General features: G+C 36.4%; 1 protein-coding gene and 4 non-coding genes across 6 annotated transcripts; 2 read left to right on the top strand and 3 right to left on the bottom strand.

The window, feature by feature from the left end:
* The first annotated feature begins 5 nt into the window (after positions 1 to 5).
* Positions 6 to 26,687, top strand: LOC138706640 (androgen-induced gene 1 protein-like). Of its 2 annotated transcripts, none has more exons than XM_069836175.1 (6): positions 6 to 196; positions 4,745 to 5,131; positions 16,241 to 16,384; positions 20,018 to 20,244; positions 23,486 to 23,637; positions 25,497 to 26,687. In XM_069836175.1, exons 2-6 carry the CDS (start codon positions 4,958 to 4,960, stop codon positions 25,517 to 25,519), a joined length of 720 nt encoding a protein of 239 aa, XP_069692276.1. In that variant the 5' UTR covers positions 6 to 196; positions 4,745 to 4,957; the 3' UTR covers positions 25,520 to 26,687. The 2 variants fall into 2 exon arrangements, with proteins under 2 accessions (XP_069692276.1, XP_069692278.1); XM_069836177.1 differs by lacking the exon at positions 6 to 196 and adding an exon at positions 327 to 480 and having other exon boundaries at positions 4,745 to 5,044.
* On the bottom strand, positions 9,982 to 10,054 carry TRNAR-CCU (transfer RNA arginine (anticodon CCU)). Its single transcript has one exon. It is a non-coding gene; the product is annotated as a tRNA-Arg (tRNA).
* TRNAR-CCU (transfer RNA arginine (anticodon CCU)) lies at positions 10,224 to 10,296 on the bottom strand. The gene has a single exon. It is a non-coding gene; the product is annotated as a tRNA-Arg (tRNA).
* Positions 13,449 to 13,521, bottom strand: TRNAR-CCU (transfer RNA arginine (anticodon CCU)). The gene has a single exon. It is a non-coding gene; the product is annotated as a tRNA-Arg (tRNA).
* On the top strand, positions 23,285 to 23,357 carry TRNAR-CCU (transfer RNA arginine (anticodon CCU)). The gene has a single exon. It is a non-coding gene; the product is annotated as a tRNA-Arg (tRNA).
* Positions 26,688 to 26,757: the final 70 nt, after the last annotated feature.

Genomic DNA, 26,757 nt, shown 5'->3' with positions numbered 1-26,757 from the left:
CGGAAACTCGTGACCTGTCAGATTATTCCGATAGCGATAAGTGCTGAATTTACGAACAATTTATTTGAAATAAATAAGCGGGAGATTTGTATAGCCTACTCACCCCCACACATGACAATTTCCAGCCACTCCTCTTGTTTCTAGCACATTTATGGGAAGCGTGAACAGAAGATGCATACAACAAGTAAAGTTTCAGGTAATTCAAATAACACTGCTTTAAAGACCTAGAAAATGTTATTAATTAATTTTTTGTAGAATATTGGACGTAGTTCGTATTAACACCATTGGAATCGTAGGTGGCAGCATTGTTGAAGTGCTAGTTCGAACGCGGGAATTTGAACCCTGAGAACTATCACTCGTGAATTGTCCAGCCGTCTCATGCCAATGTTTTAAAGCAAGGCGAAGCATAATTATATTTAAATTGGAAGAATAGAACATTGCATTGGCTTCCTATTGTGTTCGCCAATAAAGGAAATGAAGGTAATGTAAAATTATGTATATGCATGTTAACTACAGGTATGGTTGATTATCAAATAGGAATATTAATGGGGAAGGATCGGCCTGAGTAGCGTAGTCGGTATAGTGGTGGCCTTCTGTGCTCGAGGTTGCGGGTTCGATGTCCCCTTTCTCCGCACAGTACTTAAATGCGAACCTCTGGCCGAAGGTGTAGAGTAGAATGTAGAATATAGTAATGTGAAATTGATATAAATTTAAAGAGAAAACAATTTAATTATGTTTTTATTTAATGCAATATAGTCATACATTCAACATTTAGGTAATTAACCATAATACACCGATGACACACATGCCGCTTTTGTACTCAACGGGATATGCCTGGAAATGTGGGGCTTTATTTATTTATTTTATTTTTAGCAATATCCCAATGAGCCAGGGGCATTTTCATATTATGTATTAACCATGTAGAGAGCATTAGCAAATACATGAACAAAGAACATTTACCTAGAGTATTAATGCTAAGATACACACAAAACTGTTTTACGTCAATTTATTTGTCTATGTTGTATACATACATTATGGAAGGAATAAAACATAGCTATATATTACAAAGGGCTTTAAGAAAAAACATAAACATAAGATGAATATAAATGAAATAAATGAAATACACATAAAATGTATACGGTAAGTAATATTGATAGTTTTCGTCTAAGTAAGCTTGCAAATTGAACATGCGTATTTACTTTTTAAATGTTGGTAGTTTAGATGTCTGCTTAATTGCTAAAGATACCGTATTATCTCAAATAAGCCGCGCACCCCATTTTTGAAAGGAGGGGAGGAACTTTCAACAAACGTATTCACGACAAATTAAAAACACTTAAACACAAATACAATTCAGTTAACAATAAATTTTAGGAATAATAAATAAATAAATATATTATATATATATATATATATATATATATATATATATATATATATATATATATGTATATGATTTTCACGTGTTAACTTGAATTTGTTGAACTTGTTCAACTCAACACGTGAAAGTCATATTATATATTTTTATTCCTAAGTGATATAGTGTTAAAAGTTGTGTAATCAAGACGTATAATAAATTTTATCCTGGAACAGGACGTATTTCAAACCCATCCTATGTGCACACACTGCATTCATGTCAGTTGTCTTGCTTAATCGTCCTTTTACATGACGTCCTGCAATATTAATAGCATGCGTCAATAAATTAACTACCCTAACGTTTTTTTTGTATGTTACTATGTGGTTTGTCATAATAAACACCTGTCAACATTATTATTAACTTCTTTATTCTACGCTGTTTTCGTCATCAGATCACTATCAAAATCGTCGCCCGGGGATTCGTCTCCACTCTCACTTCTCCATAATTCTGTGGTATTCGGGTAAAGGGAGATGTCATTTTTTTGTGCAGATGAAATTTTGCTCCCCAGATGAACATACAAGTTAAATTATACAAGTGAGTGTGCAAAAATCAAAAGAACACTAGCAGTGGATGTGTTTTGTGTAGAAAATGATTTCCAATAAGGGTTCAAAGTTTAATTTTAATTTATCTCCAAATTTATTTTTATGACTTAGGTCCCTTTACCCAAACAACACAGAATTGTCCTTTGTTCCGTCCAGCTGATTGGAGACGCTACACATTTTGACAGTGGCGAAGCGTGAAGTCAAGACCAAAACATGCCTTATGCAATTACTTTAATTTCTCTCAAGGAAGTGAGTGTGGCTAGATATTATTCCTTGTGTTATTATTATTATTATTATTATTATTATTATTATTATTATTATTATTATTATTATTAGCCTATATAGAGAATGAAGTTAAATTCTTTGACTTTCAAAATGTAATTCTGTAGCCTTACCAGTATACGTATTTACTTGTACACGTGAAATCCAGCCGCTGTTAATTTAGGCACTGATTTGTCCCGAGAAATATAATTTGCTTTTACTCAAAGCTCAGATGTCGGAAAGGTTTTTGTTTTAAGTTTTCCAACTTTACACTAACACACCTCGTTACAGTCTGTCTGTCTGTTTTTATGGCACCCAAACTGACTGGTATTTCACTTTCACACAGCAAGGAAACTTAACGTGTGCAGTGTGTAAGGTTATGTTCATATATATTTATTTTTTATTTTATTGGGTTATTTTACGAAGCTGTATCAACATCTAGGTTATTTAGCGTCTGAATGAAATGAAGGTGATAATGCCGGTGAAATGAGTCCGGGGTCCAGCACCGAACGTTACCTAGCATTTGCTCGTATTGGGTTGAGGGAAAACCCCGAAAAAAACTTCAACCAGGTAACTTGCCCCGACCGGCATTCGAACCCGAGCCACCTGGTTTCGCGGCCAGACGCGCTGACCATTACTCCACAGATGTGGACATGTTCATATATATAACCATAGTCTAGTATATACAGTCACGAAGCTCAATATGTAGTAAATATGCATCCATAGATAGTTGCTAATCACTAGGATCGCTAATATCGCCTCATTACAGACAATGCGAAATAGTACCGGCACAGTCTATTGTTCCTAGCACCCTCACAACTCAAGCTTCATGACTGTATATAACTGTGCTAATATTGTGTGCATAACAAGTGGGAACTGTAAATTTGGCAACTCAACTGTTGTTACTCGTACAATAGCAACAGGCATTCCACGCTGTGTGATATTCAGTTGTTTTTCCGATCGCAGCAATATGACTTTAGACTGTTATTACACTATCAGAGTTATTTGACAAATATCTTTTATAGAATATATGACAGTGTAGTGGGTTCTACTTTATAAAAGTTTCTTAGATGAAAGACCTTATATAAAAAGTAAGTGCATCTTATTATCTGCCTAGCCTGAAACCACTATGACGGAACATAAATATTGTTGGACTGTTACTACGACCAAAATGCTGATAATGAGAATATGAAGCAAATGAAATGTTATAAAAGACAAAAGACAATACAAAAACAAGAATAAAAGATGAGAAGTGTACATAAAATAGCAGAGATTATAACTGTTATACAGAAGTGATACACAAGTCTGGACAAGCTGAAAATTATCTTCATTCTCAAAATTTATTATAACTCTTTAAGTCCTCGCATTGTATCTCTTTCTTTTTTAGCGAGTTTTGATGGATACGTTTCTTGTCACGTCTTGCAATTCATGGTTTAACCCACGGACGTTTCCTTTTCTGTTTCTTGTAATATTTTTGAACTAATTAATTGTAGCTAAAACATGCATAGTGCTCTTCATCATTCATTTTAACTTATCTGTGATCAAAAAAAGATTTTACTTTATTTAACTGTAAATGGAGGCTGATGATTCTGGTTTCTTAATTTTATATTATCTTTGATAAAATATTTTGTGCGAGATCGTGCGTATTTGCTTGCTTTCCGCACACAACCAATACGCGGTAAGTGTGAAATATCACATTCAGTATTCCCAACGTTACACACATAACAATTTCCCTATTCTTACCGCTTAAGCGTCATATTCATTTTACTGCTTTAGGCTTTTAACATATTATTTTTAAAGACGTTCAATATAGTAATAATTATAAATTGGAAACTTACCACTGCAATTTCACCTAAATTCCATTGTTCATTATTGTTTTTAAATATTTGCAAAAATTAAGTAAACTCTACAACACCACAAAAGTTACTGCATTTGTAATGCAAGTAACATTAAGGAAGCCGTGAAAAAATCAACAAGAATCCAGACTCATCATAGACTGGTGGAAAAAAAAGACAGACTTATATCACGGCCTGCTGGAGTATAGTAAACACAAAAAACATTTTATAGGAACAATGTTGAAGATAGATATATTTGTTTTCCAAAGTTGCCGTCATTGAACAGAAACCAAGATAGACATTTCATTGCAACTAATTAGAAATTCCTCTTTCAGGTATGTAATAAACGATCTTCGCACAAAATAATGTACGATACACGAGCGGTATGTTTGTTTTCATGTTCTCGGAAATTAAAAAAAGCTCAACTACGTTTCGCTTTTTCAATCTTTTCCTCGAACATGAAAACGTCAACATACCGCTCTTGTAACGCATATTACTATTATATAGTGTAGGCATATTATACTCCAAATTCTACCTTTTATTACAGATCTTTGATAACATATTTTATCACATTCTTTGTCAAAGAACTTTGACAGTGTAATACCAACCTTAATAGAAAAAAAAACAAATATAGTGTTGCTTTTTCCGCGAACTTGACACTGTTTCCATTTTGTGTTTATTTTGTCGGTCAGGTGGAAACCCGCTTTAATGTGGACTCTGCAAATACAGCGATGGGTCACGTGATTAACTACGCAAACGCAAGACTACTTCTACGTTGTAATAACTTGACTTTCATCGTAATGAAGTAGGAAGTGCCGATGATCAGCTGGCAGAGTGAAGGAGGAGGAAACTAGATTCGGGAAAGTTTTGCCAGTGGAGAGTGGAGCTCAGTGCAGGCCGCCAGGATGCGCGGTGGCGGTGCGGCCGCGCGCTGGTTCCACGCAGCGGCGGCGCCCTACCTGGTCTGCATGGACGTGGTGTACGCACTCAAGGTGTGTGAGGTGCTGTATCACAGGACCGACCTGCTGTGGATCCACTACCGCGGACTGGGCCTGCAGTTCTTCACCGTCTGGTCGCAGGTCAGTACAGTGAAACCTGTCTAAAGCGATCATCTGAAGTTACCTTGTAAAATGGCCGTTTTATCAGGTGGCCGCTGGATTAAGGTTGCGGTTTTTTTTATGAATCAGCATGAAAATACTGAATTTCATTGACTTTTTAGTATTGTGCGCGTACAACAATCGTGCATATTAATGTCAGCCTCTTCCATTCTTGGCAACTAGCATTTTCACACCTCACTTGCAGTACCTCAGTTTAAATGACTGGATAATACCTTGTTCAAGTGGCTGGAGGTGTGATATCGTATTTGGAGGAAGAAACACCAATTTCACGGATCACATTGCGATTTTTTCGTTTAATCTTCGAATTGAAATCGCATAGCCAATTCTCAAGCAATGATAATGCCATCCAAGCTTTATTGTTGGCAGTCCACTTCACCCCCAGTAAGCCCATGTCAACATTTTTTTAAACATCTCGGTTTCAATGATTTCCTTATCATTAAGAGTGGTTCTTTTTCTCCTGCAGCATTACAAAAAAAAAAAAAACAGCAGGGTTATTCTGTCTTTTGCCAACTTCCCCCCTTTACACTCTTTTTTCTTAAAACTTAAAGTTTTGTTAGGGAGGGCTCTGAAAAAAAAAAACCTGTATGAAAAGAAGAAACATTCGTAAAAGCTGGTCCAAATAGAGGAAGATAGAAAGAGGAGGAAAAAAAATAAAATTCGAATGGTTAACTACTGACCTAAAACATACTGTGACATTTTCGATAGAAAAAGTCCCCGTTTCAATCCTTTAAAAACAAGTAAGAATTTATAGCTGTGCAGGGTCGGAGTGGAAAGTGACAAAAGAGTCATAAACAGTAACCAACTAATCCCAAGATATGCAGGGTGTACTGTTGTACACTTAGCTATTGTCGCCTGTCCTCTAACCATCGAAAAAATAGGTCAGATAGTATCCGTGAAAGGATTTTTTGTTGGACAGTGACTGTTATAGTCAGGTTCCAATCCAAATAGACCCCGGCTGCTGGCCGGCGCATGAAGTGGCCGCTAAATAGAGAGAGAATTTGTATTGATATTATGGAAAATCCAATTGGTTCCAGAGAAAATTGACCTTTTGGCCAGGTGACCGTTTAAATGAAGTGACCGCAAAGGCAGGTTTCACTGTATTTCACTACTTATTTATTAAGGGAAGACTCCACTGAAAATCATGAAAATTTTTCCAAATTTTTTTTAGCTATTTCACTTATTCAGAATTTATATTTTCATACCCCAAATGGATTCAGCTCAATTCTGATTACAAATACTCGTATGTTTACACTTTTTAAATTAAGGCTGGAAGGGGGCGTGGAATTTAAAGCGCTGTCAAAATTGTTTTTCATCGAAGAATTCTTTTTTAAAATTTCTGATTACAAATCTAGTAAATTTTTGTTGGCTTCCTGAAGTTACTAGATGAATGTAGCGGAAGAGAATATTAATTTACATAAATATTCATTTTGTTTTCAAATCTATTTTTCTGTGTTCAATTTGTTGATTCAGCACCAACTTTCTTATGCCAAATATTAATCAATCTGGATGAAATTTTACTGCAAGTATTTATGAGGTAGCTGCATGTTTCTATGCATTTATTTTGTGTGCATTAAGAAAAATATTAATAAAATAAACTAGCAGCATTAAGAAAAATATTAATAAAATAAACTAGCAGCATTTCTCACAAAATAAATGTATAGAAACATGCAGCTACCTCATAAATACTTGCAGTAAAAATTTCATCCAGATTGATTAATATTTGGCATAAGAAAGTTGGTGTTGAATCAACAAAAATGAACACAGAAAAATAGATTTGAAAATAAAATGAATATTTAAGTAAATTAATATTCTCCTCCGCTACATTCATCTAGTAACTTCAGGGAGCCAACAAAAAGTTACTAGATTTGTAATCAGAAATTAAAAAAAAAAGTTCTTCGATGAAAAACAATTTTGACTGCTCTTTAAATTCCACGCCCCCTTTCAGCCTTAATTTAAAAAGTGTAAACATACGAGTATTTGTGATCAGAATTGGGCTGAATCCATTTGGGGTATGAAAATATAAATTCTGAATAAGTGAAATAGCTAAAAAAATTTGGAAAAATTTTCATGATTCTCAGTGGAGTCTTCCCTTACGGAGACAATATCATGAAATAATGACGAGAAATTAAGAAAATTCACTTAAAAATTTGTATTGCGGCTCTCTATTTAGACTGAGCTCAAAAAACTAATTTATATTCCCATGACTATTTTCAAGCTTTTGAGCCAATATGAACTAAACATTTTGAAAACTTTGTCGCAAGGAGCCTTTTTAGTGACGTCAATATAAAATACATTAAAAAATATATAATTTCACAACTTTAGCCCTAATGGTACTAAATTTTGTATAGATGTTAGTACAATAGACCCTCGATTTAACGGACCTAGATTCAACGGACTTCGGATTTAACGGACATGTTTTAAAATTTCTATTTCTAGACTATTTCCCAACAAACACTCGCAAAATTTGATTTAAAATCTCTATTTCTAGACTACATGTATTTTCCCACGTGCAAAATTTGTTCGCGTATTAAGATCGATGCTTTCTTCATTCACCCTACTAGTTCACAGCAACCTTCTATCAATAAATAAGTGCTTGCATATTCTTTTGGACCATCAGTGACTAACAGGAAGGGGTTTTTTAACACTAAAATTGTCTGTAATTTTTTTTATTACTGTACTACAGTTATAATCGGACCCTAATACTGTATAGTGTTTCATATTAAAATAGTAATACATTGTACTGTAGTGTAGTGTTAAAATTTCAGTGTTGTATTATAAAATATTACTCTTTAAAAATTCGGGATTTAACGGACTTTTAACGGACACCTCTTAGCTCTTATTAGTCCGTTAAATCGAGGATATACTATATTGTAGGCCTGTTTATGTTGTTTAAAATTAATAAATTTTGGATGAAAATTGTAGAAGTTTTAAAACTTATATAAGTGATCCCTTAATTTCTCACGGGACTTAATTTCAGCCGAAGCTGTCCAGGGTTCAGCTCCGGAACGTCTCGCCAAATATTAAGAAAAAAAAACTAATATCAATGCAAACAGTGTTATAGCACAGTCTACTATATACAGTCACGAAGCTTGAGTTTTGAGGGTGCTACAAACAATAGACTGTGACGGTTCTATTTTGCATTGCCTGTAATGAGGCGATATTAGCGATCCTAGTGGTGAGCAACTATCTAATGTTTGCATATTTATTACGTATTGAGCTTCGCGACTGTATATACTAGACTGTGGTTATAGTCACAGTCTACTATATACAGTCGCGAAGTTTGAGGTGATTTTTTGCAAATCTCGTGATAAAGCGCTCCAAGAGGTTAGCAACTAGGAACAATAGACTGTCCACGGTCGACTTTGGACTGTGTCGTATTTCCATCGAGTGCTAGCTCGTTGCGTATTTCACATTGATGCTTGTGAAATGTTCGTTATTGGTTGTAATGAAAATGTTAATGGCTAAAATTCAATAATTGGAATAATAATATTTTACTAGAGACGTAGAAAAATTAAGTTTGTTTTAATGAAATTTATTGATCACGTTTTATTTTCAATTCTGGTGGGATTATTATTACTTAGGCCTACTTTTTTTTTCAAAGGATATGTTTTTAATTACAGCTGTTAATTTTGTTGTTATTTTTATTTGTTACTTTACTAGAGACGTAGAAAAAGTCCGTTACAATAAAATTTATTGATCACGTTTTATTTCCAATTCTGGTGTGATTATTATTGCTTAACCTCATCCCACTTTGTTAACTACGTAAGCCTATACTACAAGTACCGGTACACGTAAGTTACTCTATTAATTCATATTTCCATTATTATTGTTGTAAAGGGAAATGCAAATTAATATTTATTGGTTTCATAGTTCATTATCGCTATAATCTTGAATGATTGAAGCGATTATAGTAAATTTCAGTTCGTTTTGCACAAACAAAAATAATATTAACCTATTTCTTGCAGGTATCTTCGAGTTTATGGTGGAATTTAATATACTTCATTAAAATAATAAATTAACTTTATGCATTTAATATTTCAATAATGGAAGGAAGGTGTTAATTTTTCCAAAAGAACACAACGAAAGTGTAACATATTTTGTCGTCTACTAGGAGAGAGATCTGCGATGATGAGGCGATAGTAGCGATCCTAGTGGTGGGCAACTATCCATGTTTGCATTTTTACTACATATTGAGCTTCGCGACTGTATATAGTAGACTGTGGTAGTATTGACTGAAAAATCCTATTTAAATCTGTAAATATTGTAGTTAATAGCTATTTATGTATCAAGTACGCAAAATAAGGCTTCAGCGGACGGGATGAGTTCGTTAAAGATTTTGCGTACGTGATGCATACAATAGTTTTTAGTAAAAGTTCTCCAAATTATATGCAATAAAATAAAGTAAAAGTAAATGTAAATATAAGTATGAAAGGCATAGTCGGTCAATTGTCATATTCTCACCGCGCCGTTTGATAAACATAATGAAACAATGCTGGCATATTTAAACCCTGCTAAAGGTTGCCATGAAGAATTTAGTGGCCTAGGCCGCTGAAGTTAAATTTTTTCGGGCTGATAACGATTTACGTTTAAAACGCTCTTAACTTAAATAGATTCATCAAGTTTACTGAGCGCATAACACTAAAACAATCTTTATTTTTATTTCAGTGGCCATTAACATAGAATAAATCGCCACTTTATTAATAACTCTGGTTTTTAAGAAATGAAAGGTGACTGTCATAATAGGCCTATACATTTTCTTGCAAAAATAGAAAGAGATGTAGAAGGATTCTATTCAATTAAAAATTTTTGTTTACCCCTGGTGGGACTCGAACCCACAATCCCCGGTTTAGGAGACCGATGCCTTATCCATTAGGCCACAGGGGCTTGTTGAGTATTACCCCCATGTAATGTCATAGCATTTATATGGATGGCGCACAATACAATATTTATGGCTCAGGGAATCACATAGTAACGATAACCAAGAGGACTTTATTAAATAGCCCTTTTGCATTAAAAGCACATGAGGTTGCCATCCCCAGTACATAAAAATACTTACCCCTGGTGGGACTCGAACCCACAATCGCCGGTTTAGGAGACCGACGCCTTATCCATTAGGCCACAGGGGCTGATAACCAAGATCGTATAAGTAACATGATAGTATTCTTACAATATAATCTTAATATAACATACAATAGAAATCCATGGCATCCTCGCAACTACACTTTCTACAGGATGATTCAAATGTTGTGCGGGTTGGCAAACCAAGACCCCACACTGCCAGCTGAGCAGAAGATATGACTGGACCCAAATTGAAGCGATCGCTCGCCGCCATCTTGAGGCGGACGGAAAGCAATGCTGATTGAACGCAATCGTAAAACAAAGTAAGATTTATTACTATACAACATAAAAACAACCAAACATGAGCCTAAGAGTAACAAGAATAAAGACAAATATAGATAGTAAAACGTAATTACCTGCATTCTTGTGGTATAACATCAAATAATCAAAGATATTAATCCTGCAACTGTCAGTCAATAATCTTCGTCGTCTTTGTGACTTGGGGATATTTATATTTACATAATTAATAATATCCGTAGGATGGGCTTCCTGAAATATATTTCAATAACCGAGTGAGAACATTAACTTAATCTTGCACATTGTGTGCATCTTGCGGCCGTGAAAAATAGCGGACGAAAAGTAATGCTGATAGAACGCAACCGCAAAAGACACTAAGATTTATTACTATACCATAAAAAACAACCAAATATAAGCTAAAAGAGTAACAAGGATAAAAAATATAAACAGTGAAACGTAATCACATGCATTCCTGTAGTAGTCTACAAGAGCAAATAATTGAAGAAACTTGAACTGTCAGTCAGTAATCGTCATCTTTGTGAACAACAAATATTAAGCTGTTATGCTAAAACTGTCAATTAAAAATTCTTGTCTTCGTGATTAGACCTATTCATATTTACACAATTCATCAAATCTGTACCGATGGAGTTCCTGAAATATTTAATTAATCGAGTTAGGACATTAACTTAATCTTGCACACTGTGTGCATTTTGCTTAGGCCTAATAATAAATATTTCAATAAAGAAGGAAATGCATCAACTGTTATTATTAAATCGAATATGTGCAAGAATGTCAAAATATTGTAACTAGGCCATATCTAGATAGTATGAAAATACTTAATCAGATTTATTTTGCACTCACTTATTGATTCATAAATAAAATTGTTTTAGAGAGATGCTGTCTAACTATCTTCTTGTGCAAAGCAATACTGGTGGTGAATTGATGGTATAAATTTATCGCGTTTAACAGCAGATAACCATTTACTGAGAAGCTAAGGTTTTTGCAATGGAAACCTAAAAAGAAAGTTTGCACTTACTCCTATAAAACATTCTGTTCTATTAACACAATAAATATATACTAGCCTAATGTTCTCAGTCATTTTACAATATCCTAATACAATATATGTAACTAACTTACTTGTGAAAAGAAATTTCCGAATCCTTCTTACGTCGATTCGTACAGTTGTATGTGGCACAACTATGCACCATGATTCCACTTACGGAATTTATATAGGAGTACGATGAAAATAAATGATAAAAGAACACTATTTGTACAGTTGTATGCAGCACAAGAGCACACGATGGTTTCACTTATAACAAAGAAATATGATTAAATACTACTATTTGTATAGACCTCATATGTAGCACAGTAGAGGCCTACACTGTGATTTCACCTATATCACAGGAGAACGATTCATTAAAACTATATAAACTCTATACACACACTATTGATTAAATTAATACGCACTTACTCCTAACACATTCAATAATGCTGAATAACCTTCTATGTTATTTCAAATTAGGCGGAATCGTGATGTAAACATATTGTAGTCACGTGACACTCACCCTCAAGATGGAGATGCGTGAAAGTGTTCAATTTTTGGTCGAGGAACAGCGCTCGTAGTGAGTCTAGGTTAAACTATAAAACGTCTTTGTGGCAAACTGATCATTTTTCAAGAGAGAACCCATGTCCGGAGATACATGGTTTGTTTTTCGTCTCCTGATAGTTACGCAACACAATAGCTATCAGCATAAGGTGGATGGACGAACTGCACCTAATAACTTTCCTGCGCATGCTTTACATCCTTCCACAGTCATGATTCGCATCCTAATTGGGTGGTTTGTATTGTGTTCGTCAGGAAATGTGGCTGTAACAGCTCCAGCTCACTTTGATTCAAATGTATGGCACCATCTGGACGTCACATATCCAAATCGTTGAATTGGTAGAGGATTGTTCCATGGCCACCACGGTCACCAGAACTTACACCTCTTGACTATTTTCTGTCGGGTAATATCAAGAGTATGGTGTAGTCTACTCTTGTAACATCAGAGGAAGACCTTATCGCACGAATCCACACTGCGATTGAAATATTGAACACACAACCGTACTTACTTGATCATGTGTGTGAATCTGTGCACCGCCGATATAGCCTCTGTAATCAAGCAGGAGGTGAAACTTTTGGAGACCTTTTGTAATTTACTGCACGATGTGATGCTCTTGTTGGGTTTCTTGACGAAATGTTTTATTTTATTTTTTTAGTAGGTTATTTTACGACGCTTTAATAACATCTTAGGTTATTTAGCGTCTGAATGAGATGAAGGTGATAATACCGGTGAAACGAGTCCGGGATCCAACACCGAAAGTTACCCAGCATTTGCTGATATTGACGAAATGTGGAACGTACACGCATCACCATATCCGAACCATTCTCAAACTTCGACGCCCCATAGCACCCGCAGCGTATTTCCGGACATGAGTTCCCTCTTGAGAAATGATCAGTTTGCTGTCGCGTACAAAAAACTAAGAGGTCGGTGTTGTTTTGAATCACCCTATATAAATGACGGATTGACAGAGTAAAATACTACCAACTAAAATTTTACTTTCATGTGTACATTGGAAATAATACAGTACAGTATTTATCACAGATCGGATAGCAACATTAGGCCTATTATTTCGGTTCGTACAACAAAGTTTGAAATGAAAAAAGTACCTTAGGAGCGCTTGTGCTCCCGAACACTTTCTTGCTCGCATGACGAGCCTGTACTTGATACAGACAGTTTGTGTGCTTATTATATAGATATTATGAACACACTGAATTTTCTCACGAATTCCACTTTCACTCTCTATTAATAAAGTTATACATATTCCAGATCAATTGCAATTACACAAAATATAAATAATTCATAAGTTAAAAATTGTCTTATACCCCTGGTGGGACTCGAACCCACAATCCCCGGTTTAGGAGACCGATGCCTTATCCATTAGGCCACAGGGGCTTGCGGATGTGTTGTCTTCTGATATTTGTCATAAGATGGTTTTAAGCAGCGTCCTACAGTTACAATGTTGCCGTTGAATTGCAAATTTACTACTATAGCAGCAAAAGCTAAATAGATTTAATAATAACAATGATAATAATAATAATAATAATAATAATAATTTTATTTATTTATATACAGATTTCTAACGTTTACACATCTTTCTGTGCATAAAGTCTTAAAGTCTTTATTCTTGTTCTCCACTCTTCTCTATCCATCCAATCCGTCAATCAGTACCAGTCTGTCATCCCTGTTCTGATCTCTTGTAACCATAGGGTGACCAGATTCACATCAATAAAAAAGAAGACACAAAGCTTCAAAAAGAAGAACATTGTTCGAAAAAAGAGGACAGAAAATAATGTACTTAGATTTAGGCTTAGGCCTATATTATACTATAAATTACGTCAATATCTATTTTATTACAAAATATTTACAGTACAGATTTAGGCTTATGTCATACTTAAAAGTATGTTAATATTACAAAATAATTATGATGAAACTTAATAATAATGATTTTACAGTTAGCTACATATAAAGTCAAGGGAACTATAGTGTTGTTAAAGAGGACAGAAAATATACACTTAGATTTAGGCTTAGGCCTATATTATACTTAAAATAAAGTCAATATCTATTTTATTACAGCATTGCATGTGATAAAAGTTAATAATCTAGCATGGTTTTACAATTAACTACATATTAAAGCCAAGGGAACCATAATTGTTATCAAAACACATAAAAAGGCAGCGCAAGATGTGAATTTAATATTATTTTGTAAGCAAAAAGATTTATGATCGTTGGCAAAGATTATATTCCGTCGATGCTGCTGCCACCTACAGGCAAATTACTTGAAAAAGGCGTAAAATCAAATAATTTCAAAATATCAGGCATACTAGTTACGAAAAGGAGGAGATTTCTTGATTTTTTAAAAATTCGCCCGGACCCCGGATAAAGGCCTAAAAAGGAGGACATATCCAGATAAAAGAGGACGTTTGGTCATCCTATGTAACCATGAATTTCGAGGTCTCCCTTTCCTTCTTCTTCCAGGCGGACTCCATTCCAGCACTATTTTAGGTGACCTTTCTTCTGGCATTCTTCTCGCATGTTCATACCAGGTCAACTGCTTATATCTCACATAATCCAAAACAGAATGTTTAATGTTCATTTCATCTCGTAATTATAATTTTTTCTAGTTTCGAATGTCTCGCTGGTCTTAAAAATCCATTTCCATTGTCATGAGTTTTATTAAATTTCCATGTTTGAGCACCATAATTTTTTTTTTTTTGAAATTATGATTTATTTTTTATTTAACGACGCTAGCAACTACAGAGGGGGCCATCGGCGTAGCTCGGTCGGTTAAGGCTCTTGGCTGCAAAACCGGAGTTGCGCTCGGGCGCGGGTTCGATTCCCGCTTGGGTTGATTGCCTGGTTGGGTTTTTTCCGAGGTTTTACCCAACCGTAAGACAAATGCCAGGTAATCTATGGCGAATCCTCGGCCTCATCTCGCCAAATTTCATCTCGCTGTCACCAATTCCATCGACCCTAAATAACCTCGTAGTTGATACAGCGTCGTTAAATAACCAAGTAAAAAAAAACTGCAGAGGTTTTATCAGCATCGCCGATGTGCCGGAATTTTGTTCCGCTGGAATTCTTTTACATGTCAGTAAATATACTGACATGAGCCTGTTGCATTTAAACACACTTTGACTTGACATTGACTTTGGCCGGGATCGAACCCGCAACCTTGAGCATAGGAGGCCAGCGCTATACCAACTAAGCTATCCAGGCCGATCTTTTTACCATATGTAACAGTACTTTTGACTATTGAATTATATATTTGCAAATTATTTTCCCTTGTTATATGTCTGTACCATAAAATACCATTCAACATTGCCGTTACTGTTCTGCCTTTAGTAATTCTGTTTCTAATATCAGCTTCTTGTCTATCTTCTTTATCTATTCGCACCCTCAAATACTCAAATTCTTCACAGCCTTTAATACAATCTTTCTGACTTTCCAATAATAAATAATAATAATAATAATAATAATAATAATAATAATAATAATAATAACCTTTATTAGCATTTATACAAATGTCACAGGTTAATAGAACTTGTAATGTCTTATAGGACACGCCTTAAAACCGAGCGTCAGAATACGCATGGCGCTAGCGAGTACAGTGCTTCTACGTCTGTTGTGTTTCATATCGACATTAAAAGTCGTCGTGAAGTACAAGAGCAACCTGACGATACGATTCATGTGCCGAAAAGTAATGTGAAGCTCAAAATAAATCGTAGTACGTATTTTATTTCATTAGATCAGATAGACGTATGCATGCCTAAAATACTTGTGGCTGTATCCGACACAGTCTACAAAATTGGAGAAGGGAAAACGATTATGAATAAATAAATACTCAAATCTAACTATGTCATTTTTTCGAAAAGTTCAAGGGGGAATTCAAACCCGGTAACCCCCCCTTGCGTACGTCCTTGTATTTCACCAATATCTATTTCACATTTTGACAAATTTTCTTCATATTGTACCGGTTTCTACTAAATTTTTCTGAGTGGGAGTGAAGTGTAACAAATAATGTACTACTTTATTTTGTCAATATTTAAACTCAGCTCCGTAGAAAGCTCTTCAACTGATAATAAGGCTCAGCTTTCACTTTCATCTGTTTCAGGTGGCACTGCAAGTTTATTTCTTCCTGGCCTTCGGATACGATGTCATTGAACCCGTCGACTATGTGTTCGTGAAACAACTGAAGAGGGTGCTGCGTGTTTTCAAAGCCGTTTTCTTCTCATCAGTTGTCATTCCTACTTCAATTGTAAGTTATTGTTATTAATATTAAACCTGAAACACTGGGTCAGTTTTGTTGCACCGTTATGTGGTTCGGTGCGGTTCAGACTTCACTGTTTATAAGCAAGGCCTACTGGCCTGCATGATCTCTGACAAGGAAAGGGCATTTTCCCCACATAGGCATGAGAGATTATCGGGAGCGAGAAAAGTTGCGATTAAGTCCCAACTTGGAAAAAGATGGTGACAATGTTACAGTATGTAGCATGCGGGTTGTTGTCAGGATACGACAGTACGAGACGTTGGTGTACGCCAGCCGTGGCGAGAACGTGACTCGCAAGACATTGTGGCTCGCAGTGATAGCTGTGCATTTCGCTTGCATCTAACCTCCGCCAACCCCCACCCTCTCACTCACTGGAGTCAAACTCCGTTCCATTAGTATTTGTCTCTGACCTGCGAGTGGCATATATCTCTCTCGAAACCATGTACGAAAGTTCCAAGTAGGATGGGAGGACGCATTTTTTTGCTGTCAATATGATGAGAATATTAAATGTATGATTTGTTCACAAGTATTATGAGGAAAACGGTTGTATAACATAAAACGGCATTATACTACATGTTACTGATGAAACATTAAAATGTTAAGTGTTATTGTCGTCGTCGTCATCATCATCATCATCATCATCATCATCATCATCATCATCATCATCATCATCTCTGTACGTCGACCCTTTTTCAGCAGATGTACGAATAATGCGGTTAGCTCTTCAATTTGATCTCACTGATTTACTATGTGATGTCAAATGAAAGCTAGATGTAAGGACTTGACAAATGTTGAACTTTCAAATGTTTGCCAAAAAATAAATATCCGAAGCTTCGTTCTTTCAAAAAATAAATATCCGAAGCTTCGTTCTTTCGCTTGCTCTTTTGAAGCCATGTTCGCTACAACTTACGTTTGTGAAAAATTATTTTCACCAATTAAAATAGTAAAACCCAAATTTAGATCACGTCTGACAGACAAATACCTTCGTGATCAACTATGACTGGCAGTAAGTGACATAATTCCTGATTTTGAAACTTTGTCGCAGAGACATTCTGAAGACAGTTAATTTTAGGTTGTGATATTGTTCATTTATTGCTCATTTCTTTCTTCGTTACATGTACTAAACATTAGTTTGTATCCTTGTACTGTATAAAATTATATTTAAGTGCTTGGCGTAAGGAAAATGAAAATCCGTTAATAAGTCAGACAGTTGCTTAACTTCTCCTTCGGGTGTCCGCCTGCTTCCATAGGTTCTATGCACGTTGCAGGTTACACAGTGGCTCGGCGCACGATTACATTTTCGCCACCGCTGGTGTACGCATATCTGGAGAAGTAGGATGCTAACTGCATAACCTGGAATGGAATGGAGTTTCGGGAGGGAGCCACTACGAACCTGTGTTACGATCTTTTACGATCTATTGCGCTAACCCTCAAGCTAGACGCATTCCCAAACATACATCGAGTGACTACACTAAGGTTCGCTGCTGCGTACCCCGGTTTCGAGCAAGCAACCCCTCCTCTTCCTAGGTCAGTCCCTTACGCGTGTCACTAGCCGGCGTTCGGGAAATGCTAAGGAATTATGACGGAATGGAGAAATGTTGACGGAAGATGTAGATGCCTAATATGGGGAACGGGAGAATCTCGAAAAAAACCCAACTGCGAATTTGTCCGCCACAAATGTCACTATGAAAAATCCCAGGCCTGACCGGGACTCGAACCCGACCGACTGCGTGACAGGCTGAAGATCTGATCACTCAGAAACCGCATGGAGGTACTTGCATTTATTTTTAAATCGTTTATAAACATTTTTAGTTTGATGAACTAAAGTTACTACCGTAGAAAAGGCGGCTGATTTCACGGTAACTGTCAGCGTATTCCGAATCTCACCGGATCGGTGACGTCAATGACGTCACGCTGCAGCGAAATAAAAGCAAAATTACTGGAAGGTTGGATGGCTATCATGGCGACTGTAAAAGTTGCTGTATGTGCTATGCTAGCAAGATTTTGCCAAATTTCCATACTGTCATCTCGCTCAAAGGAAAGAGAATATAAACAATTTATTTCTTGAATCAGTACTAATAACTGGTCCGTTGACATGTTCGTTCATAAGCCATTAACATTTTTTTTTTTACCTTTTGCATATTATAAACAATACAGCAGAACACACCGCCATGACATAACAGTGCACGATGTCATTAAGCGTATTCCGAATCTCAGCGCTGAGCAATCTGATGACATGACATCACGGCGTTTCGAATTTCAACGATGACGTCACTGATGCTCCACCGGTGTCGCACCGGTTCCATCAGCTTGTAGAGGTGGTGGCAGTATCCATCAGCCGCCATCAGTGAATCTGATTGGTTCTTGTATAGGGGGGAATTAGCAGACGAATGACATTATTCTCGAACACCCTTAACATCTGTTTCTCTCTCAAAATGAAAGTCCAAGTTTCACAACTATACAGAACAACCGGTAATATCGATCATCTAGTTCAAAAGTGCGACAACTTAAAAAAAAAAAAAAAAAAAAGTAGTTTTGAGATACCTTCAGTTGAAAGTTTCAAATAAATCACTTAGAAAGGAACAGAGTTCTGGTTCATAACCACGACAATTAGAAATGAGTCAGTATTCAGGACGAGTTTATCACAATCTTCCAGTTCATTATTAATGCATTTCGAAATGTACCGTAAACTGGGGTAAAGAGGATCACATGTGGTAAAGTGGATCATATGTGTATTATTAGATAAGTCAGCGCCACATGGATCACACATGCAAAGAAAACTATTTTTAGTGGCACTTGTAGAAGAAAGGTTTTCTTTTCATGTGTGATCCATGTGGCGCTGCCTTATCTAGGCAATACACATATGATCCACTTTACCACATGTGATCCTCTTTACCCCAGTTTACGGTACTAATAATGAATTAGTAAAGTCCATAGTTATAATTACTTCTAAAGCAGTTTATTTAGTTTTTTTTCTTTTTGGTTGTAAATATGACTTATCTCAATATTGAATCGGAAAGAGCTCCGAAAGGGGCTTTCAGTAGTATAAATAACTAAAAAATTACAATTTTTTAGTTGTCGCACTTTTGAACTGGACGATCGATATAACTGTTGTTTTATAATTCTGACTTTCAATAATGTCAATTGAAACACAAGTAGTACATATTCTTTCTGGCACGTGTTTTCTTATTTATTCTGTAACTTCGTAAGAACGGGCTTCCGACTTGTACAATATTTGCACAACTTGTTTAGATTCAAATCGTCTACAACACTAAAATTTGTGTTGGAGGGTAGTTCATAAGCACCCTGTATAATACAGGTTCTCTTATTTACGATGCGTCGGCCTGGGTGGCGCAATCGGTAGAGTGCTGGCCTTCTGTGCTCGAGGTTGCGTGTTCGATTCCTCGTCCAGGTCGATGGCATTTAAATGTGCTTAAATGACTCATGTCAGTAGCTTTACTGGCATGTAAAAGAACTCCTGTGGGATAAAATTCCGGCAAACCGGCGACGCTGATATAACTTACGTAGTTGGGAGCGTCGTTAAATAAACATAATTTGTTTTTTGTTTACTGTACAAAGTACCTGGTTAGAAGACGCTGAACTTGCTGACTGTGCCTGCAGCTGGTGTCCGTGAACTACTGGGTGCTGGACTCCCTGCTGGACCCGGCGCTCCTAGAGGACACGCACGTCCTGCAGGACTACGTGCCGCGGTGGATAGACCACAACCTGCACACCAGCGTGCTGCTGTTCTCGCTGGCTGAGCTGCTCCTGTGCTACAGGCCCTACCCACGCTGGGCTAGTCTGGGGCAGGTGAGGTCCACCGTCGTGGTGCTGGCCTACACTTCGTGGTGAGTCCTCGGATTGCGATTCTCTTTGATTGATTGGTTTCACGAGAGTTGGATCGGGGATAGATACTTGCACTTGGGCCATTTAGGCCCATTGGACGCGTTATTTGTCCGGATGACACTCGTGAATTTGGCGCACACAGGCGGGCACTCGTTCCTGGGATCTGCAGGCTACTGACGGGCTCGAACCCAGAGCAGCCCGGAGCCCCAAGCCCTTAGAACCTATATTTTCAGCATCGGAAACCCGTACTACCCCCCACACATCACCCCAGCCTATTTTTACTATTACAGATGATAGATGAAATGAGGAGGAAGGTGTGAATCTTGGTGGAATGTAATTTATTTATTTATTTATCCTCGACCATGCCGAAATGTAGTAATTATACACCTGGTAGCAGCCCTTTAATGGACCTTATTAAATTACACCTATTCATTAAAGTTCAGTTCTTCAACCAATCAGAATACGCCATTGTAGCAATATGAAAGCGCAAGTATCGATTATTCTAGGATATGCAATCGAAAGACAACTAGCGAAACGTCACGGAGGCTGGAAATACAATACTGTCGCAGAAGGTTATGTTCTGTTACTATAATAATTAGCGTTAATTGTAAAAAATATTCAAATAAATTCAATTTGTCATCTCGTTTTTCAATATCTAAATCAATTTCCAGGTTATATGAAGATTAATATTCTTTTTACTCTCTAGATTATATCAAGGTCAATGACATTTGTTCCTCGGAAAAAATCAATACTTTCGCGTCTGCGCACATCTCACAATTTACGAGGTAGGCTATTGCACAAGGTCACTTCCGCTCCCTAGTCAGATGAGAATAATATGAATACCGGTACTTATGAATAATTTCAAGTTAGAAATATGGTCGAGCATAAAAAGTCGTATGAAAGTTGCCTATAATGGTAATTAAGACGCTCGTTTCATAAACGTACTCGCGTCTTAATTACTACCATTATAGGCTCGTTGCATAATGTACTATTATTTATTTATTTATTTGTTTATTTATTTATTTATTTATTCATTTATTTACTCTGGTGGAGTTAAGGCCATTGTAGCTTCATGGTGCCTGCTGTTACAATACCTGGATTGTTGAATGAATGAATGAATGAATGAATGAATGAATGAATGAATGAATGAATGAATGAATGAATGGGGAGAGAGGATGAAATATCAATTGAAAGGTACACGATGATAATCGCATTCTTGCAACGATTCTTGGAACTCCAGGATGGCTCAATATTATCTTTCAAGATCCAGAGCCGTCCCCTCGAGTGACACTCGAATTACCGGTATCGTTAAACCGAACATTGGACCACTCCGCGAAACGCAAGAGCTTCGCATACTGTCTATAGCGCCAGGGGTTCAGTAGAATATTATATCATTTCTATTTTTCGTACCCGGTTGTGCACGGCTCTACTGAGTGTTCAGTTCAAAGTGTGTCTCGCTGTATGCCGTCATGTGGCTAGTCGATGAGCCTAGAGAATTCAATCTTTCTACACTTCCGCAGAGGTGTATTAGCTATGTGTCAGAGAAGTTGCATAGCAAGTACGGCGTTCATTCTTAAGAGTACTTACTGATATTACGGTAACGCCGGTAGTGGCAGGAATGTGAACTGTTTGGAAACATGTACTAAGGTGGGTTTTTTTCTTACTGTCAGGATATGGGGAGAGGGTTAAGACGATTTCTTACGTATTTGTTGACATTAACTTCGACGGTCAATATGGAAACGGAGCATTTGATTTGTATTGTGGAATGTTGCCGTACGCAACCGATGATAACAAAAACCCTGCGTACGACTTGGCCGCGCAAAAAACAATTCGAAAGAGGTTATGGTAGCACACAGACCGTACAGACCGCTATCTGTTGCTACGATGTTATACCGTACACATTCTCACATTCAGATCGAACGCCTTGATTAATAGGCAACTTCTCTGACATAAAAGCTGAAACTCGCTTCAAATCGCTGACTCACAACAGTGACGTCATGACACACTTTGAAATGAACACCCAGTAGTTCCCATTCTAATTGCTTTGTTGTATGGCTGCAACACGATGGAGCTTCAGCTCACTTCGATGGAAATGTGCAGCACCACCTGGACGCCACATATCCACGGTGTACCACAGTCATTTTTCTTATTTGAAATGCTTTTTTGTGTGAATAGGTAACTGAATCAGTGATAAACATGTTCATTATTAATATTTAGGCAGGGGACAGAGAATATTACTCCTGCTATTAAAGGCTAAGGAAGATGACGGAAAAGCCATCCAGATTCCTGGAAAAAGAAAAGAAGAAGATAATGAAGCAATCCAGCAGAATAAGAGGAATTCTTTCTCAAACGTGCTGAAGTCTTAAAGTGGGGAGGGATTGCTCTGTAGATAATTGAAAATTGGCTGCTAGAGTATGCAGTTACCTATAAACACAAAAAGCCTTTCAAATAAAAAAATTGACTTAAACATAATCAGAGAACAGTCGACACAAACCCCGGGAAAAATGTGACGTCACATCACGTAACGAAAAGTCTCTCATTTATTGGTTGATTGTATTAGACGAGTTATGGAATGACAAGTATTATGGATAAGGCAAGTTACGGAATAACACCACAGTTTTCGTTACATATTTCTATCGGAGAAAGGAAGTTTGTAATAATCATTTACGGTAGAATTATTACACGCCTAACATAGACAGCCAGGATACTATTAACTCAAAATGTAAATATGCCTTATTTTTAGATTTAAAAATACCCATTATATGTAGTTATCTGTGTCTAGGACCTAAATTTTATAAGTTGCCTTAAAATGCAAATACTTAAATAGTGAAGCTTTTAAAGCTAGAGTGGTTGATGAAGCATCCTCTTTATTCAACTGATGAATTTTTGAACTTTGATTCATGTAATATAAAATATGTAATTTATTTTGAAACAATGCACTACGTACTATTTTGTTCAAAATTGAACTTTGTCAATTGGCTGTATAGGCCACAATGAAAATAAATACTACCGTTACATTATATTCACAAGTACAGCCATCAAGCCCCTGTGGCCTAATGGATAAGGCATCGGTCTCCTAAACCGGGGATTGTGGGTTCGAGTCCCACCAGGGGTAATGTAAAGTTTTTAACTTCGAAAATTATTTATTTGCTTTAGGAGGATTGACAATTTTTCAAAGTTACAGGAAAGTAAGTTGTGAATATTTATTCTTCATAATAATATGTACTTTATTATATGTTTCAGGGTAATATTGGCGGTACTGATTGGCAGTGCATGGCCGTATACATTCCTAAAATACATGACAATGACAGAAAAGCTGGGTTATTTGATGGCAAACTGCGCATTGGCTGCATGGTCTTATTCTCTGGGAGAATACATCAACACGATCATTTGGGGTAATGGAACTCATCACTAATAAAATAGTATAATGAATATAATAAACTTATCTTAACATTTCACCTGTTTAGCTAATTTCACTCATCATATAGATTTTAATTATTAGGCCCTATCACTTGGTTTACTATTGTGCTTCTTTACTCATATTTGTCTTACTTATTATACTGAATATCCTTATGTTACAGAGGAGACCTAGCCTACTTAGTTGATTTGCCATAACTTAAGATTCAATATTACCGGTATTTAAATTAATTAAAAATAAAAGTATAATTGATTTATTTAATTTAGACCCAGTTGTATGAAAGTCACTACCTATAGGTTATTTTTAACTGAACATTACTTACTTACAAATGGTTTTTAAGGAACCCGCAGGTTCTTGCCGCCCTCACACAAGCCCGCCATCGGTCCCTATCCTGAGCAAGATTACTCCAGTCTCTACCATCATATCCCACCTCCCTCAAATCCATAATATTATCCTCCCATCTACGTCTCGGCCTCCGGTCTCCCAACTAACACTCTATATGCATTTCTGGATTCGCCCATACGTGCCACATGCCCTGCCCATCTCAAACGTCTGATTTAATGTTCCTAATTATGTTAGGTGAAGCATACAATGCTTGCAGTTCTGCGTTGTGTAATTTTCTCCATTCTCCTGTAACTTCATCCCTCTTAGCCCTAAATATTTTTCTAAACACATTATTCTCTAACACCCTTAACCTCTGTTCCTCTCTCAAAGTGAGAGTCCAAGTTTCATAACCATACAGAAAAACGGTAAAATAAATTCTAACTTTCAGCTTTTCTGAGAGCAGACTGGATGATAAAAACTTCTCAATCGAATAAAAACAGGCATTTCCCATATTTATCCTGCGTTTAATTTCCTCCCGAGTGTCATTTATATGTGTTATTATTGCTCCAAGGTACTTGAATTTTTCCACCTGTTCAAAGGGAAATTTTCAATTTTTATATTTCCATTTCGTACAATATTCTGGTCACGAGACTTTATCTTTTCGGGATTTATTTCCAAACCTTTCGCTTTACTTGCTTCGAGTAGAATTTCCCTGTTCTCCCTAATCGTTTGTGGATTTTCTCCTAACATAATCACATCATCCGCACTAGACTAGACGGCAATTCGGAAGACGGGTGGCCACTAGATGCGCCGTAGCCTGTATGGCATGTGACGTCACAAGCTTGAACAGGAGAACCAATCAGAATGAGTCTATAACAAGCACTTCCTGAGTTCGTTTGTTCACGTGCGAGTGTTTCAATACATTGAATATGTAAAACTAACATTTACTATGTGTGTGTGAGGTAAATAAATGGAAGAAGAGACTGTAAAAAGACAAATATTACACAAGCAGGCGCGGAAAATAGTGTTTAAGGTGTATAATTATTATAAAAACGTTAACGAGCAGAACGCTGCCGGCATCAAGATGGCCGGCAGCAACGTTGCCAACGTGCAAGAAACGACTGCAGAAGCATGTGGTGTGGGATTGAGAAACGTGCAAAGAATATTGTTAGTGAAGGAAAGAGGTTTGTTTGGTGTCATGCCTACAGTAATCAACGGCTAAGGTCATTATTATCTTTTGATAATTTAAATTCTCTCCTGCGCTATTTGTATTGCACGTGCGTGAAGTACGATGTGGCAATGTTGTACGCTGCCTTGCTCTCTCTATCTGTCTCTCTCGACGCAAACGCTAGCAGACAACCCGCCTTCCGAATTGCCGTGGACTCTAGTAATCTAATAAAATATTTCATTACTATTCTGAATCTCTTTCTATAAAGCTGTTTGTAAGTTATAATGTATTTCCCATCACCTTTATTGATTCTTATCATCTTATGTTTTGTTTTCATATTTCAGGCAAGAGAAATCTGATCACCTAGTCTACTAATATCGCCGAATTTCTGTCACAACTGAAGTGAACATGACTTCACTGTATAAAATTATATTAAATGACACACTTTATTTCCTTACATATTACTGAACAGTAAATGATTTAAAGCATTTATAACAAATTATTATCTTCAATGAGTGAATAAACTTGAATCCTTGATTAGTCAAATGGTTGTGATAGTAAATGTAGGTCTAATGAAATATGCCTCTGAAATTATTTTGCTTTCTTCTGAAACATGAATTACAGTTTTGTTGGTTACACCCTTATTCCGGGGAGGTCTTCCATAATGGTAGTAATTAAGACGCGAGTATGTTTATGAAACCAGCGCAAGCGAGTCAAGTTTCATACGACTTTTTATGCTCGACCATATTTCTAACTTGAAATTGTTCATAAGTATTCATGTTATTCTTATCTGACTGAGGAGCGGAACTGACCTTGTGCAATACCTCGTAAATTATGAGATGTGCGCAGACGCGAAAGTATTGATTTTTTTCCGAGAAACAAATGTCGACATTGACCTTCATATAATCTAGTGAGTAAAATAAACATTAATCTTGATATAACCTTGAAATTGAATTAGACATTGAAAAACGAGATGACAAATTGAATTTATTTGAATATTATTTACAATTAACGCTAATTATTATAGTAACAGAACTGATTTTATTACAAATATAGGTGATTTATTGTGCAATTGGTGAAATGAATTTGCGGGAATGTGCTTTGTGAAAGGCTGGAAGATGACGGTGAATTGATGTTAATTTGTGTGTTGTTTTTTTCGACTGAGTTATTATATTTGATATTTCAATTTTATTTTGGATCGATTCTTCAACATAACCTTCTGCGACAGTATTGGATTTCCAGCCTCCATGGCATATCCGAGAATAATCGATACTTGCACGTTCATATTGCTACAATGGTATTTTCTGATTGGTGGAACACTTGAACTTTAATGAATAGGTGTACTTTAATGAGGTCCATTAAAGAGCTGCTACCAGGTGTATAATTACTACATTTCGGCATGGTCGAGCATAAAACGTTTTTATGTTTTCTGTCTTGTAATATTGTGATATTTAGATTTTTAAGGAACTAGGTTCCTTATAGTCTAAGGATTGTGAACATAATAGGAAATTAAATATAATATGTAATATAATTAACATTGCAGTGTATTTTATTTGATATTCATGTATATAGGACATAACCCATAATACCTTCAATATTTCCATA

This window comes from Periplaneta americana, chromosome 9 (genome assembly GCF_040183065.1).
Source record: "Periplaneta americana isolate PAMFEO1 chromosome 9, P.americana_PAMFEO1_priV1, whole genome shotgun sequence".
Classification (NCBI taxonomy): Eukaryota; Metazoa; Arthropoda; class Insecta; order Blattodea; family Blattidae; genus Periplaneta; species Periplaneta americana.
Note: the sequence above shows the minus strand (reverse complement) of the source record. Positions and strands in the feature narration are given on the sequence as shown.

Coding starts and splice junctions, on each gene's coding strand:
- LOC138706640 (XM_069836175.1), top strand. CDS start 4,958: ATGCGCGGTGGCGGTGCGGCCGCGCGCTGGTTCCACGCAGCGGCGGCG. Junction 5,132..16,240: donor TCTTCACCGTCTGGTCGCAG/GTCAGTACAGTG, acceptor CATCTGTTTCAG/GTGGCACTGCAAGTTTATTT. Junction 23,638..25,496: donor CATCAACACGATCATTTGGG/GTAATGGAACTC, acceptor TTCATATTTCAG/GCAAGAGAAATCTGATCACC.